Source organism: Mya arenaria, chromosome 3 (assembly GCF_026914265.1).
Source record: "Mya arenaria isolate MELC-2E11 chromosome 3, ASM2691426v1".
In the NCBI taxonomy this organism is placed as follows: Eukaryota; Metazoa; Mollusca; class Bivalvia; order Myida; family Myidae; genus Mya; species Mya arenaria.
In genome coordinates, this window is record NC_069124.1 from 12,477,532 (window position 1) to 12,502,093 (window position 24,562).

At 36.3% G+C, this 24,562-nt stretch overlaps 1 protein-coding gene across 1 annotated transcript; it reads right to left on the reverse strand.

The window, feature by feature from the left end:
• Positions 1 to 1,253: 1,253 nt before the first annotated feature.
• Positions 1,254 to 17,310, reverse strand: LOC128227547 (glycine receptor subunit alpha-2-like). Its single transcript, XM_052938197.1, has 11 exons — positions 17,061 to 17,310; positions 16,657 to 16,763; positions 13,915 to 13,982; positions 5,357 to 5,473; positions 4,588 to 4,697; positions 3,717 to 3,799; positions 3,142 to 3,299; positions 2,674 to 2,898; positions 2,224 to 2,361; positions 1,988 to 2,017; positions 1,254 to 1,881 (listed from the first exon to the last, which is right to left on the reverse strand). Exons 1-11 carry the CDS (start codon positions 17,222 to 17,224, stop codon positions 1,717 to 1,719), a joined length of 1,365 nt encoding a protein of 454 aa, XP_052794157.1. The 5' UTR covers positions 17,225 to 17,310; the 3' UTR covers positions 1,254 to 1,716.
• Positions 17,311 to 24,562: the final 7,252 nt, after the last annotated feature.

Below are 24,562 nucleotides of genomic sequence, written 5' to 3' on the forward strand. Positions count from 1 at the left end.
CGCGAGAGATTTGCAAAATTGTCTCACTAACAGTAAATTTCGTAAGAGGCTTGAACAACATCTATATGTAGGTCGTGCGTAGGTCTTGCGTTAGTCTCTTAATATAATTTCGTTTTTAAGGGGTATACACCCCAGGCAAATGAAAGATTTGAAATAAAAACTGTTTATCGTCGCTGAAAGAGTTTTAATTTCTAGAGCAATTTACAGGCAACATACCAAGTCGTGTTTTATAGTCACTTGATGAACGCGCAGGCGTCCGTGGGTGAACAAAGACTGACTTGCGACACAAGAACGACATAACCACGACATTTTTTTTCTGCCATTGCCAAACCATCGTCAATGTTTCGTAGCCCTTGTAACCACCCGCAAATGATTTCGGGCATGCTACAAGACCTTGCCATGACATACAGTTTATGGGTCTGCCTCGTCAATATTTCGTACGATCCGTTGAAACCCGTAACTTATTACTTAAAGTGTCTTATTCTGCATTCATTTTTACCACACCAATTTAATGTTGTGTTTGACGAATTATGGCTGAGAAAAATTAAAGCGAGTGGGTGAAATAAAAATAAAATTCCAAATCAAGTTTTTCCTTTTGATTTAGAAAAAGATTTAGTGACGGCGAAGCCACATTCTAACAGAGTGAAGATTATTTTTAAATAAAACCTCATACCGTAATAGTTTATTTTTCCCAACATTTCGTAAGACGTGTACAGATTTACAAACAGTTTGTGATGTGTTAAGTCGGATGTCAACCTCGTCCATCATCCTTTCTGCGTAGCAAAGACCTATGCACGACTCTCGATGGCACATGAATCCCGGGCACAGGTCTTTCTTTCCGAGAAACCTTTTGCAGAAAGACCTCTTACCCGATCGATGTTTTGTATGTATTATAACATTTAATACATTGCATTTCTTGTTCAATTGATTAAATTGATCTGCTCTTTGATGAAAAAATGATTGAATAAGTGATTTGATTTTTTTTAAAACAAATACTACCACAAACAATTAATACAAGTAAAATAATCCATTTCGATGACAAAGTTCAATGTATACATTCGGGAAAACTGTGTCCATGCTTCCAAAATAAATATTCAAAAACTTACATTAAATTTTGTTTGATACAGACACATGTTTTGCAGATTTGGATGAGCATGCTTAAAAACTACGCAATACACAAGACAATACACGTACGTCCATGAAACAGCAATACAATTCCGTCTGATTACAGAAAGCACGAAAAGTCCTTTCATTGTTCCATGGACTTAATCATGTGGGAGAAAATGTATCATAAGAACACACAAACTCCCACTATACCAGCAATAGCTAAACCTTTCATCCAGGGTCAGTATTCATAAAACATCTTAAGTCATTTTCTAACTTAAGTCATTTTCCTAACCGAGGTTTATCCTTGGTCATTTGGTATAATAACCTTATACAATCTGAAATACTTGATTGTCATTGATTCTATTGAATTGACTATTTGTTTTCGAAGATCACTTATTGTTTTAATTCAATTTATATTGTGGTATTTTTTCGCCTTAAAACAAGAAATGACTTACAATGTTTTATGAATACCGGCCGGTATTTTTAGCTCGGAACCTAAAGTCACTCGGTGGAGATCTTGAGCTCCGATGAAAATAGGTCCGAGCACTCGGGACCATGAGCCCAGTTATGATTATGTTACGAGGTTATACATGATTCTTTGGACGGGCCTCAACTGCTACTGGTAGGATGGGGAACAAGTGAGTAGTAGATCCAGAACACGAGGTTAAACACGACGAAGGCCGCCGGAAAGAGAAAGCGAGAGAGTTTATCCACCCTCCGGGCAGCAATGTTACCGACGCTCTTTCCAGATGGGCCGCCGTGCTTAGCATTTTCCTGCAAAACATTCCAACATTCCATAAAAAAGACCAACCATGTTATCCTGTGTGATAAGTAGCAATGCATTGCAAAGTAAATGATCTCGGCATGTTAATTCACTTACTGTATTGCTGTCTTGGCGTTCTTTTGTCAACTGCAAAGTAAGATAAATAACTATTTCATGCGACGTATACACTTCAGCTAACGTTCTGTGTTAATAAGAAAAATACTTTTAACAGGAATATACGTTTACAAAAACTGATATTCAGGCTACCATGGAAATAAACACGAGTGACTACTTAAAATGGAAGTGGTTCAAAGTCGCCATCGCCTGCTATCCCCAACCCTACGTTGACGTACTGGTTGTAGTTCTATGGGTCTATCCCGTGCATGTGAGTTCCCCTTCTGTGCGCCACGAGCCACCACGTTAACGTACGAGTATTCGATCAGCGCCACGAAGACAAATATCAGACAGGTAAACATCCATACGTCTATAGCCTGCAAATGGTAAAATAAGCATTCACACTTCTATAGGTTGCATAGGATAAGTTGACTTAAACACGTAAACTTAAAGTTTGTTAAAATTACTATGTCAATTATAAAGTATATCTCCAGATACATCAGTTTTATCCGTATGATTCGTTGTAGCTCCTTCAGCATTTTCCATTTAATAAGATGGTGCTCCAAACAGGCGGCATATTATATTTGCGTTTCCACGATTGAAAGAGTGCGACACTCGGTGATCTATAGACAAATATACGAAGACAACAAGAATTTGTACCATCACGAAATAAGCAACACAACCACTACCTTCACATATGACACCTGCGGGAGCGACTGGCGCGCGCCCGAACTCTGAGTCGTCATGGTGAGGACAGTGAGGACGCCAAGTGAGATGCGGGCGGGGACAGCGTCGTGGTCCACCCAGAAGGAGACCCAAGAGAGCACCACGATCAATATTGAGGGCACGAACACCTGGACAATATAATAACCCACCTTTCGGTTCAGCTGGACGAAGCCCTGGATACACGCGAACTGGTCTGGAATACGTAAAGTCAGGACTATTTAACTTATATTTCAATCTATTTGTTTTTTTAAGACAGTCCATGTAGACTGTTTAAAGTAACAGTTTCTTTTGTAACCTTTTATCTATTATAACCTTCTCCGACGTCTTAAAATCAAATATCTGCTTGCGATAGGTATGGGACAATGTCAAACCTGCCGCACCTATTCCCCGCGGCCAAAGCGTTTTACTTTATTGACATTATAACATTGAACTGAAGCGCTCTGATTACTTTCTCCATAGTTTTCCAGGCAAGACTCGCTGAAGGTGTTGTCAGCTACTTCAGCACCAAACTGTGGCATTTCCACGTGATTTAGGCGCACAGGGTGAGGCCCGTCCCATCGGTAGATTACGTTCTCTGTTGTGTATCCGTCTTGAATAGAAAATATATTTGCTGGTTATCAAAAACCTATTTATTTTAAGTAGTCTGGTGAATTTGAAAGTTATAACTACTATTCAGAATGTCTCATCCTCGCTCGATTCTATATTGATGTGAAGGGCTTAGAGAATTTAGAACTAAACTTTAGATGCAAAATGCTCATGGGTTGGCACACCTTGGTTTCAATCAAAAGTATAGACGCTTTTATTGGATAGACTGTAAATAGGACATTCTCTCTATCATGCTGATATGAAAGGCTGTGGATCACTTAAAGGAAATTACTAAAAGCCGAGAGACCATGGTTAAGCTCATATGACATCTTCGCTTCGATAGAAACGAAAATGCGCATTATATGTTAAATGCCGTACTTATTTTTGATAACTGAAACACAGGACATTCCACCAGACTTACAGCTAGCCAGGACAATAGGACAGGTCTGGACGTCCATGGGGTATTTCTGTAACTGCATAGAACAACTCAGCGTCAGAGACAACCTGAAATATATCATGTTTTTTCGTGTGAAAACACCCTAATGTCCTTTAAAAAAATACGGGAATACGTATCGTAACAAAGTGTTCTGTTCTGCTCTTACAAAAGAAATCATTTCGATGTTTTCACTTGGTGTCATTGACACTTATTTAGAGTCGTTGGTACAGATGCGGTTGCGGGTCTATAGTCAGTATAAATATATAATTAAAATTCATTCCTGTTCGTTTTTAGCTTTATGAAATAACAGATGCACACCCAGTGTCCCAAGTTAACAGTTGTGTCATAAACTGCCTCTGGCTTTATCACGAAATCAGATTTTTCGTATTGTCATGAATAACATTTGGAAACTTAGCTTGAATTGTGCCCTAAAGATATTAATAATGGGGTGCGGGTCATTATTAAACATCTGAATCAATATCCCATAATTACAATGCAAACTCTTTTGGGAAATACATGCACTTCGTTTTCTCTCACTACGAACGCAAAACAAGACTACAACGAGATAGAAGACTATCTGAAGCAAACTTTCGGACGACTTTGTCATTTCGGAGTCAACTTCATGTCCACAGAGCCTGTTATTTACTGTATATAGCATCCACCAATATATAATATTTATAGAACACTTTATTTACGAAGACAATTGTTATTATTATAACCTTTTCTTATAAACTTAATTTTTCAATATTTTTCTCGATATTTTTGTTACCAGCCTTTGTCAGATGTCAGTTTGTCTTTATCAATGTTAAAACAATTGTACCGTATATATAATACAAATATTGTATAATTTATATACCTGGTGCTATAGAGCACGGTGCCGTTCTTGTAAAGATGCATCATCTTGTTTGGCACTGTCACGTCGTGGACTCTCGCCTTCTTTTCATTCGGGAAGAAAGTGTCTGGTATCTTAAACAGATAGATACAGTCATGATTAAGGTATACCCTTGAAAACAATTTTGAGGGTAAGGATAATGGTGATGATGCAAAGGAGAATATAAATGAAAAAGACAAAGAGGGAATACTTGCAACAGCTTAAAAGGGGAAAAGGGAGAACAAAGTGGAAAGTGTATAAGATTATGACAATATTTTATAATATGATATTTATAGAAAAATAAAAAAAATAAAAGAGAAGCATGTGATGAACACAAATGAAGAAAAAAGGATTAGTAAAAAGGGTGAGACATATTCTGAAAATATAGGCCATATATAAAGGATGAAAGCAGAATGTCATGCATAATACGTAGAAGGGCAAAATGAGACGAAAGAGGTTAGATAGAAGGAGATATTTATAGAAGGTCTGGAAGAGATTTTGATTGATTAGACATGGAGTTGAGAAGACAGGATTGATGTCACGATGAAAACAAAAAAACAAATAAGGAAAAGAAGAAAGATGGAGATGGAGGAGATGGAGGAAAAAAGGGATTGCAATTTCAGGTTTATATATAATTTTGTAATAATGGGAATTATTAAGGGGATGAGGGACAGGATCGATAGTCTCGAACAGACAGGGTAAATGGTTGAAGAACAGAAGGGTTAAACATTCATCTCCAAGCTCATGAACGTACCCAGACTCTGCTCATCATCTTGTTGTCCAGTTCGAGCCAAGGCAGCTCAGATGTGTTCCCGTACTCCAGCCGCTTGTCCTCCCACTTCTGACGCAGGAAGATGTCCATAGAGTACTCCTGTAAGTACGCAAATGGCTCAATATTACTTAAAGTTCAAATGTTATTGTTATTGTTGGTAGTGTTGTTTGTTTTATTTTTGTTTGGTTTTTGTTGCTGTTGTTGTTGATGGTAAGATATTGAAAGATTGCCTTCACAAAATGATAAAATGACAGGAGATGCACGGCATTCTCAATGGGCAAGCGGGCTTTTCTTCGCTGTTCAACAAGGATAACAATACTGTCGCTTTTCTTTGTCTGTTTAAGCCAGTTTTTTTATTAGCACAGCGTTTCCGACGATGGCATTTTTTGTATGAGTCATAAATTTATAAGTACGTTATCTTGACATTTATCTGATTAAATGTGTACTAAAAATGAGAAATGTTTCAAATTCTCAAATTAAAAACAACAACAACAACAACATATTTTCTAGACAGTGATGTTAGTGCAATATGACTATTAACTGCATTTTGAATGAGAAATAGCAAACTAGGCGTATTATGGGTGGGGGAGTCGAGGGGTTCCCCTTCATTATTAAGGTCATAATGTATTTAAGTCTTGGTAATGTATATCATAATTTCATTGTCAACAAAGACACGTTTTACCTGCCCGAGCTATTTTGATCATATTGTATCTAGCTCATGTCAATGTAGAGCATCCCTAGTTATTTTCCAGTGCAGGCCATCTTGACAGCTCGGTCAGGGTTTTCACGTCATAAACAAGGTCATTGTCTAATACCTGTCCATACATGTATTATGTTTCTAAGCTAAAGAAGGACCATGTTTAAACATCGTTTTTGCAGTATGACACAAGCACAACTCGATCTCAAAGAGAAAACCTTAAAGTATTTAAACAAAAAGGATTTCCCATTGTTGAGTGTTCACCTGTGCTACACCATATCAACTGCAAACTAAATGAAAAGAAAACGCTTGTGGTGAAGAAAACTGAACATTCAGGTCATATGCCATCACGGAAATGAACTCTACCCATAACATTGAGTGTAAAACAGATTGAGACTCTCTTCGATTTGAAATAGAGAGTTAGAGTGCTGTAAAAAGCATTCCTTGATGGATACTGAACTAATGGATGTTTCTGAATTATTATCACAGAAAAATAACAACTTTTACGATGATCGTCTGGCTACCTTTAATACGTGGTCTTCACAGATTATATCTGACAAGCACTAGTTAGCAAAGGCAGGATTACAATACACTGGATTCACGGACAAAGTCATCTGTTTCTTCTGCCATATAAAACTACACCAGTGGTAGCAAACTGACAATCAGTGGAAAGAACACGTCAAACATTATTCAGTGTGTATTTTCCTTAATAAAACATCGTTTGATCTACCGCTGGTACAGACATAATAAGTACATTCAACACTTCAGGGTTCACTTTTAGTGAACACAAAAGTACGTAGTGAACACAGAAATCGCCGTTTTATGGTTTAAATATAATATGACTGGTTCCTTTTGAAACAAACATTATAAAGCGAGAGTTCATATTTGATACATTATTGTTAATATGTATTTTGATATAATTTGTGATTATGAAAAAGATAAATAAATTAGGTACATATGTTCTTTTGTTGTTTTTGGTTCGTAATTGGATTGCTTAAACAATGATTAATTAGCTCTGTGTCAATGTCATAACGACTATTATAACCGTGATTCTCAAAATCCAGCCAAAAACATTCGTTAATAGTTGTGATTAGTTCACATTCTTTACGGCTTGCTTTATCAATGAGAGGTAACGTTATTGACCTTATCCTTCCGGCCTGCACTACTTATACTGACCTTAAACAGCTGAATTATTAACTGACCTTTTTTGTATCTGACATTGGTTAATGAATTTTAATTAACTCAAAATTGTTCATAGTTACAAAACAGAAGGTACTATTTGTACACGGTACAAAAAGTAACTACTCTTATTACAGAGTTCAAAAGTAATATCAAACACAGCGGAATGTGAAATGAAACAACGAATTTTACAGTAACGAAATAGATATGAAGAAAAATGAAAGAAAAAAACAACAATAACCTTAGTAATTCAAATTGTTTCAATTGTATACCTGTAAAGATTAATTGTTTTTATGTTATGAAATAGAATTGACATAAAACATATTGTTCACGTGTTTATTGACTAACAAAAAGGTAACAAAAAAGTAAGTACACTTAATACAGCGAAACAAAAGAGTAAGTACACTTTATACAGAGAAACAAAAGAGAAAGTACTATTAATAAAGAGGAATAAAAGAGTAATTACACTTAATACAGAGAAACAAAAGAGTAAGTACTATTAATAAAGAGGAATAAAAGTGTAAGTACACTTAATACAGAGAAACAAAAGAGTAAGTACTATTAATAAAGGGGAATAAAAGTGTAATTACACTTAATACAGAGAAACAAAAGAGTAAGTACTATTAATAAAGGGGAATAAAAGTGTAATTACACTTAATACAGAGAAACAAAAGAGTAAGTACTATTAATAAAGAGGAATAAAAGTGTAAGTACACTTAATACAGAAAAACAAAAGAGTAAGTACTATTAAAACAGAGAAACACAAGAGTAATTACTCTTTATACAGAAACAAAAGAGTAAGTTCTATTAATAAAGAGGAATAAAAGTGTAAGTACACTTAATACAGAGAAACAAAAGAGAGAATACTATTAAAACAGAGAAACAAAAGAGTAAGTACTATTAAAATAGAGAAACAAAAGAGTAATTACACTTTATACAGAAACAAAAGAGTCAGTTCTATTTATAAAGAGGAAATAAAGTGTAAGTACACTTAATACAGAAAAACAAAAGAGAGAGTACTATTAAAACAGAGAAACAAAAGAGTACTTACACTTTATACAGAAACAAAAAAGTAAGTTCTATTAATATAGAGAAACAAAAGAGTAAAATATAAAAAAAATCTATAATTTACTGTAAGTATAAAAAAAGCAACAAAAATATATTTTTTGTATCCTCGTGGTGTGTAAATAAGTCAACGTTTTAAAACTTGCATTTTTAAAATGTTATTATCGCTTGTTGTATTAACCATTATCATTTATCTCTTGGATTTCAAGCGACGAAGTACTAGAACCAATCATGATTGTGTATCTCCAAAGTGATGAGGGAATTGACACTTTCCCTGAAAATAAACCGTGGTTTTGCAAAATACATTTGAAAATACCACTTACATGTTAAGGAAATTGAAAACTAGCGTTGATAGATGTTCAAGCATCTGCACTTCAATGAAAACAGACTAAGTGCAAATCAATTTAGTTAGTTTTGTAACTTTTGTGGTGAAAGTATTCTCAAAGGTGAAAAACGACACATTTTTTGCGACGTGTTTCAACTGCTACGAAAGGACGTTGCAGTTTGGTTTTGATACACCCTTCTATATTCCGTTGAATAAGAAAGAGTTGTTAGAATTTAATGTGTAAAAGATCAAAATGGTCGTGAAGCATCCTTTTTACAAGACCGTGTTCTACTAACGGTACAGTTTGTTGAGGGAAGATGAAACCAGCAAAGTATTCACCATTGTATGTAAAACTTCAAAACAATATTTCAAATAAACGACTGAATATAAAACATAAAGGTGTATCACATACCGTAAGATGAAAATAGGATATATAGTTCAGGATATAACAAAAGGGAAACATTAAATTTTAAATGAGGATTAACTAGAAAGAAAAAAGAACCTGCATTGAAAAAAACTATTCAGGCTTTTAAATCTTCCTAATTGCTAAGGTTGTCCTTGCGAGAGGATCATCATAAATTCAACTACATACTTCCCGAATCCTTAAAGAGTCAAATATCTTTTTAGGTCTATGCAAGACTTGACAAATGAACATAATTATAAAGTTAAACGCATAACACCAACACAGGTCGTAGTAAATAGAGCTGTTGAAGTTTGAGTTGGAACATATGAAAAACATTGACTGCTTTGCATGTCATAACTGCTGCAGAGAAGCACAGCTTAAGAGTGAAAGTAACGTCCAAGAAAAAAAGAACAAAAAAGAAAAAGTGAGTTTTATCAGCGCAACAAACAAAATAAGCATATCTAGCCAAAATAGACTAGAGAGAGACACAAAAAGCAAGAAATCTACCAGAGTTTGACGATATATTTGGATAGTGCATCGTCAACCACAGAGAGTATTTATTCATGTAACAAATTAGATAAATCATTCAAAGGAAATTTAACATGGACAGACATAAACAAGCAACACATCAGCAAGAAATATCTGGTTTGAAGACATAGACAAAGGTAGCACGGTGTTGGACGATGATAAATGGGATGATCAAAATTTAATAGATCGTCTCGTAGATGAAGAATTTGTGTGGAACCAGCCGAGCTACGAAGAAGAAACATTAAACTGACATATTGGTTAGTTGGTTATACAAAACAATCTCCCCCCCCCCCCCCAAAAAAAAAAAAAAAAAAAAAAAATGGCTTAAGCCTGAAAATAATAAATTGGCAAGCTTGGGAAAATTATATTCAAATGTCCGTGCTGTCAAAAACTAGAGATGGCCTACATTGTCATCAAAATGGCATTGGCAGGAAAAAGCGTGTCGGTGTTGACCTCAAAAATGAAGCATGACCTACATTCACATGAGCTAAATACCGCATGGCCTTAATAATGGACGAGAACAAGCCCTGGACCACCCACAATACGCATAGTTTGCTACTTCTTGTATGTTAGATTAGCCACAATACGCTTAGTTTGCTACATTCTCTATGTTAGATTAGCCACAATACGCCTAGTTTGCTACTTCTTGTATGTTAGATTAGCCATAATACGCCTGGTTTGCTACTTCCTGTATGTTAGATTAGCCACAATACGCCTAGTTTGCTTCTTCTTGTATGTTAGATTAGCCACAATACGCCTAGTTTGCTATTTCCTGTATGTTAGATTAGCCACAATACGCCTAGTTTGCTACTTACTGTATATTAGATTAGTCACAATACGCCTAGTTTGCTATATCCTGTATGTTAACTTAGCCACAATACGCCTAGTTTGCTTCTTCTTGTATGTTAGATTAGCCACAATACGCCTAGTTTGCTATATCCTGTATGTTAACTTAGCCACAATACGCCTAGTTTGCTACTTACTGTATGTTAGATTAGCCACAATACGCCTAGTTTGCTTCTTCTTGTATGTTAGATTAGCCACAATACGCCTAGTTTGCTATTTCCTGTATGTTAGATTAGCCACAATACGCCTAGTTTGCTACTTACTGTATATTAGATTAGTCACAATACGCCTAGTTTGCTATATCCTGTATGTTAACTTAGCCACAATACGCCTAGTTTGCTTCTTCTTGTATGTTAGATTAGCCACAATACGCCTAGTTTGCTACATCCTGTATGTTAACTTAGCCACAATACGCCTAGTTTGCTACTTCCTGTATGTTAGATTAGCCACAATACGCCTAGTTTGCTACATCCGGTAGGTTAACTTAGCCACAATACGCCTAGTTTGCTTCTTCTTGTATGTTAGATTAGCCACAATACGCCTAGTTTGCTATTTCCTGTATGTTAGATTAGCCACAATACGCCTAGTTTGCTACTTACTGTATATTAGATTAGTCACAATACGCCTAGTTTGCTACATCCGGTAGGTTAACTTAGCCACAATACGCCTAGTTTGCTTCTTCTTGTATGTTAGATTAGCCACAATACGCCTAGTTTGCTATTTCCTGTATGTTAGATTAGCCACAATACGCCTAGTTTGCTACTTACTGTATGTTAACTTAGTCACAATACGCCTAGTTTGCTACATCCTGTATGTTAACTTAGCCACAATACGCCTAGTTTGCTACATCCTGTATGTTAGATTAGCCACAATACGCCTAGTTTGCTACATCCGGTAGGTTAACTTAGCCACAATACGCCTAGTTTGCTTCTTCTTGTATGTTAGATTAGCCACAATACGCCTAGTTTGCTACATCCTGTATGTTAGATTAGCCACAATACGCCTAGTTTGCTACTTACTGTATATTAGATTAGTCACAATACGCCTAGTTTGCTACATCCTGTATATTAGATTAGCCACAATACGCCTAGTTTGCTATTTCCTGTATGTTAGATTAGCCACAATACGCCTAGTTTGCTACATCCTGTATGTTAGATTAGCCACAATACGCCTAGTTTGCTACTCCATGTATGTTAGATTAGCCACAATACGCCTAGTTTGCTACATCCTGTATGTTAGATTAGCCACAATACGCCTAGTTTGCTTCTTCTTGTATGTTAGATTAGCCACAATACGCCTAGTTTGCTACATCCTGTATGTTAGATTAGCCACAATACGCCTAGTTTGCTTCTTCTTGTATGTTAGATTAGCCACAATACGCCTAGTTTGCTACTTACTGTATATTAGATTAGTCACAATACGCCTAGTTTGCTACATCCGGTAGGTTAACTTAGCCACAATACGCCTAGTTTGCTTCTTCTTGTATGTTAGATTAGCCACAATACGCCTAGTTTGCTATTTCCTGTATGTTAGATTAGCCACAATACGCCTAGTTTGCTACTTACTGTATGTTAACTTAGTCACAATACGCCTAGTTTGCTACATCCTGTATGTTAACTTAGCCACAATACGCCTAGTTTGCTACATCCTGTATGTTAGATTAGCCACAATACGCCTAGTTTGCTACATCCGGTAGGTTAACTTAGCCACAATACGCCTAGTTTGCTTCTTCTTGTATGTTAGATTAGCCACAATACGCCTAGTTTGCTATTTCCTGTATGTTAGATTAGCCACAATACGCCTAGTTTGCTACTTACTGTATATTAGATTAGTCACAATACGCCTAGTTTGCTACTTACTGTATATTAGATTTGCCACAATACGCCTAGTTTGCTATTTCCTGTATGTTAGATTAGCCACAATACGCCTAGTTTGCTACATCCTGTATGTTAGATTAGCCACAATACGCCTAGTTTGCTATTTCCTGTATGTTAGATTAGCCACAATACGCCTAGTTTGCTTCTTCCTGTATGTTAGATTAGCCACAATACGCCTAGTTTGCTTCTTCTTGTATGTTAGATTATCCACAATACGCCTAGTTTGCTACATCCTCTATGTTAGATTAGCCACAATACGCCTAGTTTGCTATTTCCTGTATGTTAGATTAGCCACAATACGCATAGTTTGCTACTCCATGTATGTTAGATTAGCCACAATATGCCTAGTTTGCTACATCCTGTATGTTAGATTAGCCACAATACGCATAGTTTGCTATTTCCTGTATGTTAGATTAGCCACAATACGCCTAGTTTGCTACTCCATGTATGTTAGATTAGCCACAATACGCTTAGTTTGCTACATCCTGTATGTTAGATTAGCCACAATACGCCTAGTTTGCTATTTCCTGTATGTTAGATTAGCCACAATACGCCTAGTTTGCTACTCCATGTATGTTAGATTAGCCACAATACGCCTAGTTTGCTACATCCTGTATGTTAGATAAGCCACAATACGCCTAGTTTGCTATTTCCTGTATGTTAGATTAGCCACAATACGCCTAGTTTGCTACTCCATGTATGTTAGATTAGCCACAATACGCCTAGTTTGCTACATCCTGTATGTTAGATTAGCCACAATACGCCTAGTTTGCTACATCCTGTATGTTAGATTAGCCACAATACGCCTAGTTTGCTACTCCATGTATGTTAGATTAGCCACAATACGCCTAGTTTGCTACATCCTGTATGTTAGATTAGCCACAATACGCCTAGTTTGCTACATCCTGTATGTTAGATTAGCCACAATACGCCTAGTTTGCTACATCCTGTATGTTAGATTAGCCACAATACGCCTAGTTTGCTACATCCTGTATATTAGATTAGCCACGAAACGCCTAGTTTGCTATTTCCTGTATGTTAGATTAGCCACAATACGCCTAGTTTGCTACTCCATGTATGTTAGATTAGCCACAATACGCCTAGTTTGCTACATCCTGTATGTTAGATTAGCCACAATACGCCTAGTTTGCTACATCCTGTTTGTTAGATTAGCCACAACACGCCTAGTTTGCTTCTTCTTGTATGTTTTATTAGCCACAATACGCCTAGTTTGCTACTTCCTGTATGTTAGATTAGCCATAATACGCATAGTTTCTACTTCTTGCATGTTAGATAAGAACAAGTGTTGCCTTCAATTTGTAGCAATTTTGTCCATCATCAAAAACTGCTAGACACGCCCAGACCATTGCGTATATAGTTCAACCGTGGAGCGACATCAAACGCTCGTCTGTTGTTGTTTTGTTTGTTTTTTAGCGAAAAAGAACATTACTGAAATAAATTATTGTCGTCTTGCTGTACATGTGAGTACTGTATCTGGCAACATGTGTCCCAAGTCTCATTTATATATATTGAACGGCAGTTTAAGAGTTTAGGTTAAACTCTTTTCACTGCGACGACGCCGGATTACCCAGGGATAACTTGACAATGTAAACGTCTTACCATGGAGGTCTCGGTGACGGAGTAAATGTTCTGTATCAGGATTCGGACATAGACTTCAGTAGGAACGTCTAAAAGATGAAAACATGTGTTAAAGCTATAAATCGAGGTCTCATTTTAAAAAAAAGTTGGGATTTCTGTCGATAATCTTGCAGTTTGCTTCTAGTTTTTTTCTATTCATATACCTGTGAAAAACTACAGAAACAAGCTCAGTAGCAAACAGTTTAAACATAAACCCGGGTTAATGGCACAACATCATGTCTAGCAGAGCTCATGCACTAGTTAAAGGGACTCGCTCATGTTTTTGTCAAAACATTAGTTTTCCAGGTAATGCATCTGAAAACAGTTGTTTTGTCATGTTTTTCTCTATGATATAAAAATTGCAGCAAAAATTGCAAGTATAGTATAAACCAGTATTTTGATTTAGATAGATGCGAACCAACGCCGGTAAAGTCAAGAAAAAGGGGAAACAGATGCCTTAACCACTAGGCTACCAGGACTTATACATGATGACTATTTTTACCTTTTAACAATACATTAATTACATCAAGCGATCATGTGCATCAACCAATCACACAACAACGAATCCCTCAGAGCGGTTATAAACGCTAATGGAATCGTGGTCTTTCGAGCAAATATCAACATTTGCTGAAGGGTATTAGCATTTGGTATCCTAGTTCTAACACTCCTAATTATTTGCCACACTTTATTTTGTCACACAAAGAAGTGCATTTTTCAAACACATGAGCGAGTCCCTTAAATTTTTTAGCTGATAAATTACTATTGAATAACTAACTCTAATAAATTAATTGTTTTGATCATAGCATGAATCATTCAAATCATCCTTTGTTCATGCGAATATGAATCCTATTTTATCATTTCTTTCTGCTTTTTTTTTCAAGCGTGATATCTTCATTGTTTTATGTGCAACAGGGGCCGCGAAACATGATCCGGAAGGGATGCTTTAAAGGGTCAAACACCAACAATTTTTTCTCCGTATATAACCATGCACAACCTCTTTGTAAGAACGGTTTATCGTAATGATATTTGAAATGATAACAGAACATACTATAAAATTGGATATTTTTAGGCTTGAATTTACTATTATTCAAGTGATCGTTCAAAATAAAACCAGCTGCTTGGACATATTCATATGTCAAAACATCTATAACGGAAACGGTATCAAGTTTACAGAAAAGAAAGTCTATACCGGAGTTTGATAGAGCTAGATACCAGATAATTTGTCCAAGCGAGCGATCTGAGAAAAACAAATCATCCCAGGCAAAGCCTGAATGGCATCAATGACACTGTGGGGAAATCTCTTGTTAATAATTAACAGGTTCATTTGGCTCATCATGATAAATGAAACACCGAATCTAAGCAGACACTGTAATAAATGTTGAGTTCGCTTTGGTGTTGCAATGAGCTCTCATTTCCAAGAACATTAGTGTTTAAACAAATAATTAGCATATAGAAACTTGTTTTCATCAAGAGCAGTATTGTAAATGGTATATAATAATTGGAGATAAATACATTTATATCTAAACATATTTTAAGATATAGGATTTAATGGAATTCGCTAAGGAAATTTGTATGTACAAAGGCGGCGTTGCAAGGGAACAATAAACTGGAGGATAAAAAGAAACTTGTAAAAATAAATTTGTATATCAACATCATTGTATATCAACAGGACGACTGACAACATCGCCAATACCAATACCATCAGACACGCGATATGTACAAGTCATACATAAATGTATGCATTCCATTGATCGTTCTCATGGTAATTGCCGCGATGCAAGCCAAATAAGATCAAACATGCAAACAACTTCGTTAATTCAATCTTCTGTTCACTATGGCAATGTTTTCTATCGGATGCAGTCTAAGACTTTCTTTGTTTAAGATGTGCTTTCAATTTATCCGGACGCCAAACCTTTATCTTGCAGATTATTTATTTCCCTGAAGCTCTTAGACAATATGGAAATTGATTCCATTGCAAAAAAAATAACAGTTTACATTTTGTATGTAGACATTTGACCGAACAATACTAAAGGAATTCCACCAACACATACTGTGTATAGCTCTCTGATAGCTTCATTGACCGTAATTTTAAATTTGTATGCTTTGTGACCCCATATAAGCCAAAGTTTTGTATCGTGTGAAGGTATTTGATGTATGGAAACCAATGACCAAAAGAATATTAAACTTATATATAAATAAATATAACAATTTGTTTACATGTATTTGATCTTTATTTCAACTGAATTCGTACATAACCATGACCTATTTTGCTGTTTTTGAAGGTAAAAGTATAAATTTCAGTAAACCGATGTATTATTTCTTACTGCAAACAAAACTGGTGTAAACATATTTTTATATCACACTAAATACACAAAACAACATGTTTACACATACTAAATATAATGATTCGGATTGAAAGGAAAGCATAGATTGTAACGTTTCTTTCTCTTGTAATGCGTATCCAAAATTCATATATATTGTGTATCAGTTACCTTAAATAACATTCAAATAAAACCTTTAAGCCATCACTCACATACTTCCGAGAGTCTTGCCGATTATAAAATTTGTGGATATGCTGCGCTTTCAATAAATACAATACAATATGATATAACCTAGTTTGATTATGGTTAAAATTGTGTCAATTGTTATCTTATAATTTACAGGGCTTGATAAAAATATGTCAGTTAAAATTTGGTTAATACTTACTAAGTTCATGCACATTACCTAGTTCGAAATCTGGCGCGATGCTGGAGTCATACTTGGAGCGGTGGGTGGAAAAGGTACCGGAAGATCCTTTCTCCAGACCAAGCAGGGAGTTCAGCGTCGCTTGTCTGTAACAGAAACGGTTAACTGAAACATTGAGCAAAATCGTACTGTTTTTTTCTCTCAAATTACTTATCATATTGCAAGTTGAAGTATTTAAGTAAACGGAGTTGTCCTTCTCTCACAGAAGAATTTGGGTTCAATTTTCAATTTCCATAGTTTTCAAAAATATACAAATGTAGTGGTTTTTCGAAATTGTTGCACAAAATGAATTGACGTTAACAAAACCGGTAATCATTCGGTAATGCTATGTTTGGTTAGAAAATACAAATATACGTAGTTAGGTTCTGGAAATGTCAACATACCTAGATAAACTTTCCGCATTCAGAAAGGCACTTAACACAACCTCAGAAAAAAACAGCATTATGAAATTCGTTTTAAATCCTGGAGTCATTCTGTCAGCTGTTACTCTTGCTGTCTGCCAAATCACGATGTCGTCTGCACCGGGAACCTCGAGGAATTGTTCCATGTAAGCTTTCCCACAGTTAGTATTGAATATTCTATTTTAAAATAATGACTGCAAGTATTCTTTGCTAATTAATTTCACTCATTGCTTAATTTAACATTTATACTATAATCACTGGTATGTACTACGTGACATATCTGATAGTTCTACCATTTTGCGCGGATCAATGTCAGAGCCGCTGAACGTGCGAGATTTGTCCAAGGTGCGTTGGATACCGAGTATTCGCCACATCAACAGCAGTGCCTATTAAGTATTGATACATCACTATTGAACCATATATAGTACATCTTTTACACACGGTTATTACAATCATTAAAAACGTTTTCCTTTCAAATTGGTTTAATGTTTTGTCAGTTGCATTAATCCAAATCAATATATCAGTGAAGAGCGTTATTGGCGTTTCTGTAAAATAGCCATTGGTCACGTCATAAACATCCCAACGGAACCCATTTCAAAACAATACTGCGCCGCACCGTACATCTGTGGTCAAAATAAGAACAATCGCACAAGCCCTGCATCGCCTTATTATGCTGTCCAGGCTTGCTCATGATGGTGGGCTTGTTTAAATAATTAATACCAAGCAATAGAGTAGAATTTCGCGCTTTTCCATTCAAGAGCAATTTCGATGTCTCTCTTTTTCCACAGCCAGGCTGTATCTTTGACGAAAGTGCATTGTATATCTTTTTAAAAATTATCATCATAACAATTATATTATACCAAAATAGTATACACTTACTCGAAATTGCATCCATCAATTCCAGAAGTTATAAGCATATTTTAACATCAAATTGTCTTCTAAATACATGAACCGCGGTTTCCAACCCTTTCTCAAAGCGCCAATCTCCAAAGCGCCGGCGAAATGTTTTTCAAGGATGATATTACTCTGTAGAATTTGTCACTTATGATTTTTGCGTCGAGAGTTCTGTCAGTAACGTTATGGTATTGCAAGCTTTTAAATGTCGCAGAAAAAGTTCCATTTAATGAGAAGGATATATAATTTTTTCTTAAGGCAATTGAATTGTTTCGCACACCAGTCGTTTGACGACACGTCCATAATAAACTCTAAAATGACATGGTGGGCATGCAAATTTCATAACTATCACTACCTTGACTTGGTGGACATGCATATTTCATTATTATCTCTACCATTACTTGGTGGACATTCATATTCCAAAATAATCTCTACCATGACTTAAAGGACATGCACATTCCGTATGTCATTATTATCTCTCTACCATCCCTTGGAGGACATGAGGACATGCATATGCCACATTTGTCGCTACCATGCCTTGGAGGACATGAGGACATGCATATGCCACATTTGTCGCTACCATGCCTTGAAGGACATGCATACCCCATACTGATCTCTACCATCCCTTGGCGGACATGAGGACATGCATATGCCACATTTGTCGCTACCATGCCTTGAAGGACATGCATACCCCATACTGATCTCTACCATCCCTTGGCGGACATGAGGACATGCATATGCCACATTTGTCGCTACCATGCCTTGAAGGACATGCATACCCCATACTGATCTCTACCATCCCTTGGCGGACATGAGGACATGCATATGCCACATTTGTCGCTACCATGCCTTGAAGGACATGCATACCCCATACTGATCTCTACCATCCCTTGGCGGACATGAGGACATGCATATGCCACATTTGTCGCTACCATGCCTTGAAGGACATGCATACCCCATGCTGATCTCTACCATCCCTTGGCGGACATGAGGACATGCATATGCCAAATTTGTCGCTACCATCCCTTGGAGGACATGAGGACATGCATATGCCACATTTGTCGCTACCATCCCTTGGCGGACATGAGGACATGCATATGCCACATTTGTCGCTACCATGCCTTGAAGGACATGCATACCCCATACTGATCTCTACCATCCCTTGGCGGACATGAGGACATGCATATGCCACATTTGTCGCTACCATCCCTTGGAGGACATGAGGACATGCACATGCCACATTTGTCGCTACCATCCCTTGGCGGACATGAGGACATGCATATGCCACATTTGTCGCTACCATGCCTTGAAGGACATGCATACCCCATACTGATCTCTACCATCCCTTGGAGGACATGAGGACATGCATATGCCACATTTGTCGCTACCATCCCTTGGAGGACATGAGGACATGCATATGCCACATTTGTCGCTACCATGCCTTGAAGGACATGCATACCCCATACTGATCTCTACCATCCCTTGGCGGACATGCATATTTTATGAGTATCTCTAAAATGACTTAGAGCATTTGCTTATTCCATGATAATCACTACCATGAGTTAGAGGGCATGTATTTATTTATTTATTATCGCTACCATGACTTGGAGGACGTGCATGTTCCAAAGTTTACCAATTCCATAACTGTCGCTACCTTCGACGCCATTCATATTCCATAATTATCACTACAATTCCATAATATCACTTGAAAGACACGCACATTTCATAATTATCTCTAGCATGAAATCGAGGACATGCATATGCAAAAGTATTTTTACAATGACTTCGAGGACAAGCTTATTCCATAAGTGTCGCTACAATGAATTGCAGGAAATACATTTTTTATTATTATCGCTACAATGACTTGTTTCATACTAATTTCTACCATAACTTTCACTTGCAAGACATGTATCTTCTCTCATATTAGCTACCATGACTTTTAAGATGTGCATATTCCATAATTCTAGCTACCAATTTTTGGAGGACAATCATCATTCTGTCTTATACTTGCAGATAGCGAAACCAATAGTTAGGACAACGAGTAGATGCAAATACTCACATTAAGTATAACGCATTCTACCGCGTAATTTGATTATAATTCATGTATGTTTGCTAATTTTACCACCATTACATCTTCAAGGATGACAACCAAATATAATAATATAATAACTAATGGACTGTCCTTATATTTTATATAAGTGTACTCAACATTTGGTATTCATCCCAATACAATTATTCGATAAGCAGTGTCTCAATAGGTATTGGAGTGTCAGTTCTAATGTAGAATCGTTACATAATTCTTCTCCTCAGGATAAGAACACTATATAAATGCACGAGATATTTCAATGTACAACATTTATTTGTCATCCTTTTTCATAAAAAAATGACAATTGTGGAAGACAATTGACATCATCGATGTTTTTGACTCACATTTATAAGATAACTCTGGCTTAAGTAATGACGGAATATGGAGTTATCAACAGATGTGTGTGCGTGTATGTTCATGTACACTGTATTTCGAAAAGTGTACGAAGTCTTACAGGTATCAAATAGTTTGCTTCTTAATAATGATTGGTAGAAAGGGGCAATTTGATGATATTTTGCTAAGTTATAAACTTTGTTATTCTAAATTTTCTTTCCCTCAGAGCCATCAAATTCGACTGTTCTAAAGACCCCACTTCCGGAAAAGAGATACTGTCAGCTAGACAAAGTTGTAAGCAAATTTGCTGCTTTATCATATTCGTTTTCAAAGATTACAATCGACCTAATATTATGCATCTAACTGAAATTTCGGTTGGAATATTCTAGAGCAGCCACTGTGCATATAGCATTTAATTCAATTTAAATATGAAATCTTGTTCTTGAATAACAATACCTTATTCAGGGTCATAAAATGAACAAGCCTTATTTGTTTAATATTTACTCCTTTAGCGAATGTATCATTTTAGAGGACTAGTCTAAAATCACGACGGTTAAGCTTTAAGAGGCATTGGATGAAGCGGCCATGGGGCTGAGGAACCGGACTAAACCCTTCTAAGGTTTTGGGCAGTGGTTGGGAATTGTGTTGGGTCGGGGAATTGACAGGTCTCTGAATTGCAGTATATGACTTAACCCTGCTGAGGTTCGGGGATGTGGTTGACGAGTTGGTAGTGGCGAGGGATTGACCGGTTTTTGAGCTGCAGGACCGGAAAGAACCTTGATGAGCAAGTGGCGGAGCGGAAAACTGATGAGGACTGTTGTGGAACTTTTGGCCGGATGGAACCATAACGGGGAATGCCGGTTTTTAGGTATTGCTTGTGTAATTGCATCTTGCGTTTGAGGATACAAACAAAATTAGACAAAAAGTTTGCTAAACATATTGTGCATACTCAAAACTATCGTCATCGCAATAGTTTAATAGTAGCTTTAATGTTGTGTAAAGGTTTGAGTGGAGCCAATGTTCGACTCTTAACGGCTTAAAAACCATCAAGCTGTGTATCATTATTTGATATCGAGTTTAATCATTTTCATATAGAGCTGTCCGTGATGGGCTTTCTAACATTGTGTTCATTGTCTATATTCAATCCTTGTTTTTGTATATATTTATGATCGTTTATTCATTGAACTTTTCCTTTTTATGTTGGGTCTTTGCTCATGTATAACCGTTATGTACAATATCATTTGTGAGCTTCATCTATATATACTTTTAAATTTCGATGTTTTTTATGAATTTATATTTATGCATTTCCGTTACGGTTGTAGAAATATAACTCTAAAGAATGGGAATTGTTTGTTTATTTTAAACAAATTAAAATACAAATAAACAGTGACTAGTATAACAAACACAGTAACTGACTTTAAAACAGCATGATAACATATACGAGCTTACCAAAACTGACTGATGCGAAAGTAATTGTTGTGGCCGCGAAATGGATATTAACGGTATTCTCTGTGATGCGAAAATGATTAAAGTTGTTAATTAAGAAAGAAGATAAAGACTAAAATAAACACTATCGTGGAAAGAGATACCACAACTTGTACTGTTCACAAAGTTTGATAACTTATTTCAAACATGGGCACATGATAAACATCCATATTCCACATTTGACAGAGGAAGTTTCAACTAACTAGATAACTAACTAACTAACGGGACTATACAAGCACTTACATGCAACAAATAATAAACAAAGCTTTTAAACTTCATCCTATAACCGAAATCATAAACAGTCAATGTATCTTCCTCGTGTTAATGTATCATTGGGCAACACAGACTCTCAAATTGGATCCATGAGTCTATCGTACGGAATCAAATAAAGTGCTCAGAATGTATTGTCCTCGGGTAAATGTATCATTGGGTAACACAGACTCTCAGCTTGGATCCATGAGTCCATCGCTCGAGATCGAATGAAGTGTTCGAGATTTTAAGCCGAGTAAGCGTTCCAACTCGGTGTATGTACAACGATTGCCTTACGTAATTCTGCGCGAACCACGGACGGGCCTCAACTTGTAGCGTGTGGTACAAGTGACTAGTAGGTCCAGAGCACGAGATTAAACACGAACTTACCTGCGGAAACAGCATAGGCTTTTGGTTTGTCCACTCTACGGACCTAGGCATTTTCCGGTTGAGTCACCCTGCTAAGTATCATCCTGCAAAACATGACCAATTAATGTAAAAAAACCAACAAAAAAAAACATATAAGCATGTGTGCGTTCTAGCAGTACACTTACAATGGTTAAATTACGGTATATGAATACGAGTTAAAAAGCTTTTTCAACTGCAAAGTAAATAAAAATCAAATTTATGCGAGGCGTCAACTTGAGTTTAAGTTCTGGTGTCGATGTTTGTGAGACTTTAATATGGATTATTCGTTTGAAGATATAAATAAAATGGCTACCATGAAAATAAGTGACTAGTGGATAAAGGTTTTTATATTTCAAGGTTTCCATCGACTGTTATCCCCATTCGTTTCAATCTATTGATATAAAGGCTTCTAGGAAAACAAATACGAGTAACTACTGCAAAAATGTTATTGTATTTCAAAGTCGCCATCGACTGTAATCCTTATCCCACATGCACGCATCGGTTGTAGTAATATGGGTCTCTCACATAATATACCATATGTAAAGTAGTGTAATAAATGTCGGTTTTGATATGTGAATTAAATAGATTGCAGAAGAAATGGCTTTTAATAAAACTTGCGTCGATGTTCGTTTTTAGATCTTTGCAATAACAAATGCACTCCCGAAGGCTCTAGTTACCAATGGCGTCGTAAAATACATGTTCGGCGTTATCAGGAAATGAGCGAGGCAACAAAAAAGAGGATTCTTGGTCTTATGAAAACATCGGGAATACGATGTTCACGATTTGAGTTTCATGGTGCCCTGAAGAGTTATAAGAGGTTATTGGACGGGCCCTTATTAAACATCTGATCCAATATCCGAAAATTACTAAGAAAGTTCCCCGGGGAAATACTTGCACTCTTTCGTTGAGAAAGACGACAAGCTATTCTCGACTACTGGAATTGTTGCTGCAGTTTTCATTGTATTACTGGTCAATTTGAAGCCAACTGTTTATTCAAACCATTCACGTATATATTAGAGACGGGCACAATAATTTCTGATAGTTTTGTAATTTAAACTATAGTCAGCTAACACTCTTACCAGAGCATGTTCCAGACAGATATTTCTATTAACTACGCCGTATTATTCCAGTTTAAACAATCATTTATTGTATATAGGATTAAAGATTTTTGTACATTATAATGATTATTTAAACAGTATTAACTAATAAGCTTTTCCATGTTGAAAAACGGGGGAAATTCTGTGATTGCTTTAATAATAAATAGATGAACTGCACCATTGGTTTTTAAGAAGAAAAAAAATGTTTTCAATGTGTTTAAATTTGATTTTTTGACTACTGGGCGTGCTCCTATAGTTTTCAATGCTTTAATAAAATATATGAAAGAGTACTGCTGGGACATATTCATATCATAAAAACATTCTCAACAAATAAAAGGTTCAAGTATGCAGTAAAGAGAAGTTAAATCGACAAGATAAATAGTGTAATAGAGAAAAAAGACGAGTTTAAGACCAGATAGTTTGTCAAAGCCACGCAAATCCTAAATAGCATCAATAACTCTGTGGGTAAATCTTCTGTTTATACATTACAGTTTATTTCGGTTAATAATGATAATGATAAACGAATCACAGAAGGTTACGTAAGGGAGCATTCTACAGTGGTAAATGTTTAGTACGCTATGGAGTTGTTATGATCATTCCATTCCAAGAATGTTAATATCTACACCAAACAGCTTCCAGAGTGACGAAATATAAACCGAAGAATCTCATTGTATAATATTGCAAGACCTACCAGAAGTTAACTGAAAGATTGTTCCGAGTCTCTTATCCAAAGCAGTCGTAAAAAACTACGTTGCAATTTTGGTACCATACCATCGATCGTACTCTTGTTAATTACCGCAGCTCAAGCAGTGTGCAATCAACTCCGTTAATTAAAACTTTTCCCTTCCATTTGCATTGAAAACATTGGAATGTTTTAGAAGTAACATTTCAGTATCACGCAGGGATTCGATTTCCATCGTTCGAGGGAGTGA

Excerpts from the sequence above, each read along its gene's own strand:
- LOC128227547 (XM_052938197.1), bottom strand. The coding sequence starts at position 17,224 with ATGGAACAATTCCTCGAGGTTCCCGGTGCAGACGACATCGTGATTTGG. Across the intron at positions 5,474-13,914 it reads CCGTCACCGAGACCTCCATG|GAGTACTCTATGGACATCTT; the intron begins GTAAGACGTTTA and ends GCGTACTTACAG. Across the intron at positions 3,800-4,587 it reads ACCGTGCTCTATAGCACCAG|GTTGTCTCTGACGCTGAGTT; the intron begins GTATATAAATTA and ends GATATATTTCAG.